Genomic DNA, 2,840 nt, shown 5'->3' with positions numbered 1-2,840 from the left:
GTCATTTGTTAATCACTCAGTTAATAGAGGATAGTAGTTAGGTGTGTCTAAAAGTGTTTAAAAAAATATATATTTTTTATTAAAATATAGTTGAACACAACAAACATACAAACGCTTATTGGTGAGTATTGTGTTCTAAATATATCTGAATATGTATGATACACAAATACGACAATTTAGCAAAGTGTCTGTATTTTGTAGGTTTGTCATGAAAATTAATTAGTTTTATTAGGGTGAAGACTCATGTATATTTGTCTTCATTTAAAGTTGATAGTCAAAAACTATTAGATGATTCAGTCAAATTTATTAAATTATCTAATAATTTTCAATTATCAACTTCTTTTTATGTTTTGATAACGGGTGAAAAAACACCCAAAAAAGCTATAAAAAAATTACTCTAGGAAAAAAAACTCTTAATAGATTAGTCATAAAACATAACGAAATACAGAAAGATAAAGAGAAAAAAATATAACATCCATATTACAAGTTATGTCCCAAATATGGTAGACGATCAGCACACGAATTTGCTTCTCTAAAAACATGGTGCAGACGCCAGTTCTCTATCGATTGCAGCAACTCCTAATGGTTGCAACTAAAGATTTCACGGAATGTAACTCCACCGATTAATGAAAAAAGAAATCAATCATCGTCTTAAAATCCATTTCAATCTCCAAGATTGTAAAACCTATGTTCTTTGCCAAACTCAAATACAATAGAATTGCCTATAATTTGGCCAAAATAATAGTGCAAGTGTTCAGATTAGCACTTACACAGGTTAAAAACTTACACTCAACATCTCTAAGAATCTATCCACAAAAGATTCTACTATCATTAATCATTGATCCATTCACATTTAGTTTAACAGTTCCAAATTGAATGGGTGCCACCTGATCTGTCGTTCCTTAAACTCTCTAATTGTCCTTCTAACCCGACCAACGTCGCCAAAATCGAATTAATGTTTTTGCAACGAAAATAGTGATTTTGAATTTGAGAAATTGACAATTTTTTGTGAAGGTTCTAAGAAATTAGGGTTTTATTTTGAATCTATGCATGTTCTATTATTCAATTTGATTGAGTTTGTTCTTTTTTGTGATTTTGAAGAGGATAGTGGGTGGGCTATGTTGATGTTCAAGAGGTGAGAGAGGAAAAGTGAGTGAGTGAGAGAGAGAGAAAAAGAGAGAGTAGGAAGGGAGATGATGCTACGGCAGTAATAGTTTAGGTGCTGCAGATAGTGAGTGAGGGTGAGTGCGTGCGTGAGAGAAGAGAAGGGGATAGTTTGGGAATTTTATGTAATTATTTATGGTTTAGATAATTTTGCTTGCGAAAGTCAATTTTGTATAGATACAAATGGTAATTTTTATCTTCCATAGGTAGATATGTCAGCATTTTCAACTTTTATGGATAAAAATAGTACTCTTTTTTTGAACAATATGAACAACCACCAATCAAATCAAAACATACTATAATTTCAAATTATCCATCTAAATCTTAATATTAGAATAACCATCTGCACTTTAATATTAAAATAATTATCTGCACACTTAGTGAAATAAACATCCGATATATTCATTATTCATATTATTTAGTATTTTCATTGTTTGCTTATAATTTTCTAATAAACAAATTTCCATAGATAGAATAGTCAATTTAGTAAAATAAATATAAAAAATTTAAACCTCATTTTGTCCATTCAATACACTTAAAACTCTATTTCACATGTAAATTAAACTCTTATTTAAAATGTAAATTTAAAAAAAAAAAATTAGACTTAAAACCTCTCTCTCCTTTTTCTTTTCTTTCTTTCTTCCCATTTGAGTGTTAGATAAGAAGACCACACCAAACCAAACGCTTTCTCTCTCTCTCTCAACTTCCAAAATCATCAACCATGAAGAAGCTTTACCGAAAAGGGACTGTTCACCCGTCACCGCCCATCATCTCCGACCAACTCTCCTTCCTTCCGGCCACCATCCTCACCCTCACCGCCGCCCTCACGCCAGAAGACAGGGAAGTCCTCGCATACCTCATTTCCTGCTCATCCTCCTCCAACAACCCCCGCCGCACCACCACCACCACCACTTCAAGGAGCAGCTCCGCCTCAGGCGGCGGTGACCATGCTCCAGTCTTCAGCTGTAACTGCTTCCGTTGCTACATGAGTTACTGGGTGAGATGGGACTCTTCGCCGAATCGTCAGCTCATACACGAGATCATCGATGCGTTTGAGGAGTGGTTAGCTCAGAAAGGAGGAAAGAAGCACCACAACAATGGAGGAAGGAAAGACAAGAGGAACAAAAGAGGCTCCAATAGCAATAAGATGCAACAGTCAGGCGAGTTGTTGAATCGGAACGGGTCAGTGCCGAGTTCTGAGAGTACTGAGTCGTCATCGTCAACCGATTTGGAATCGGTGGTGGTGGCGGTGGCGGTGGAAAATAGTAGCAACCATAGTGATGAAGATGGTGAGAGGGTTGAAGAGGATGAAAAGGGTTCAGTGAGAAGGTTCGTGAGTTTCATTGGAGAAAGGATTTGGGGTGCTTGGGGACAGTGAATCATCAACAACCAACAAAAATAACAACAAAACCTCAACAACAAAGAGGAAAGGTGGGTTCAGAATTTCACCTTCTCTTTTTTTTTTCTCCTTTCTCTTTTTTTTTTTCCCTCTTTCTGTACATTATTATTAATTACTCCTCCTCCTCCTATGCAATGTTAAAAGAAGAAATGTTATTTCTCTCTTTGCTTTTTTGTAATCCAATGGATTAATTAGTTTTGTTATAAATTTATAATCATCAATCACAACATACATATGATATGAGATGTCATCTCATTTTGTTCCTTGATATTGTTGA

The 2,840-nt window shown here is 35.0% G+C and overlaps 1 protein-coding gene across 1 annotated transcript; it reads left to right on the top strand.

The window, feature by feature from the left end:
• Positions 1,752-2,553, top strand: LOC107638672. Its single transcript, XM_016342028.2, has one exon. It carries the CDS (start codon positions 1,886-1,888, stop codon positions 2,540-2,542), a length of 657 nt encoding a protein of 218 aa, XP_016197514.1. The 5' UTR covers positions 1,752-1,885; the 3' UTR covers positions 2,543-2,553.

This window comes from Arachis ipaensis, chromosome B04 (assembly GCF_000816755.2).
Source record: "Arachis ipaensis cultivar K30076 chromosome B04, Araip1.1, whole genome shotgun sequence".
Lineage (NCBI taxonomy): Eukaryota > Viridiplantae > Streptophyta > Magnoliopsida > Fabales > Fabaceae > Arachis > Arachis ipaensis.
The sequence above is the reverse complement of the archived record's forward strand: the minus strand, read 5'-3'. Positions and strand labels throughout refer to the sequence as shown.

Bases quoted from the DNA above. Each gene is read 5' to 3' on its own strand.
- LOC107638672 (XM_016342028.2), top strand. From the start codon at position 1,886: ATGAAGAAGCTTTACCGAAAAGGGACTGTTCACCCGTCACCGCCCATC.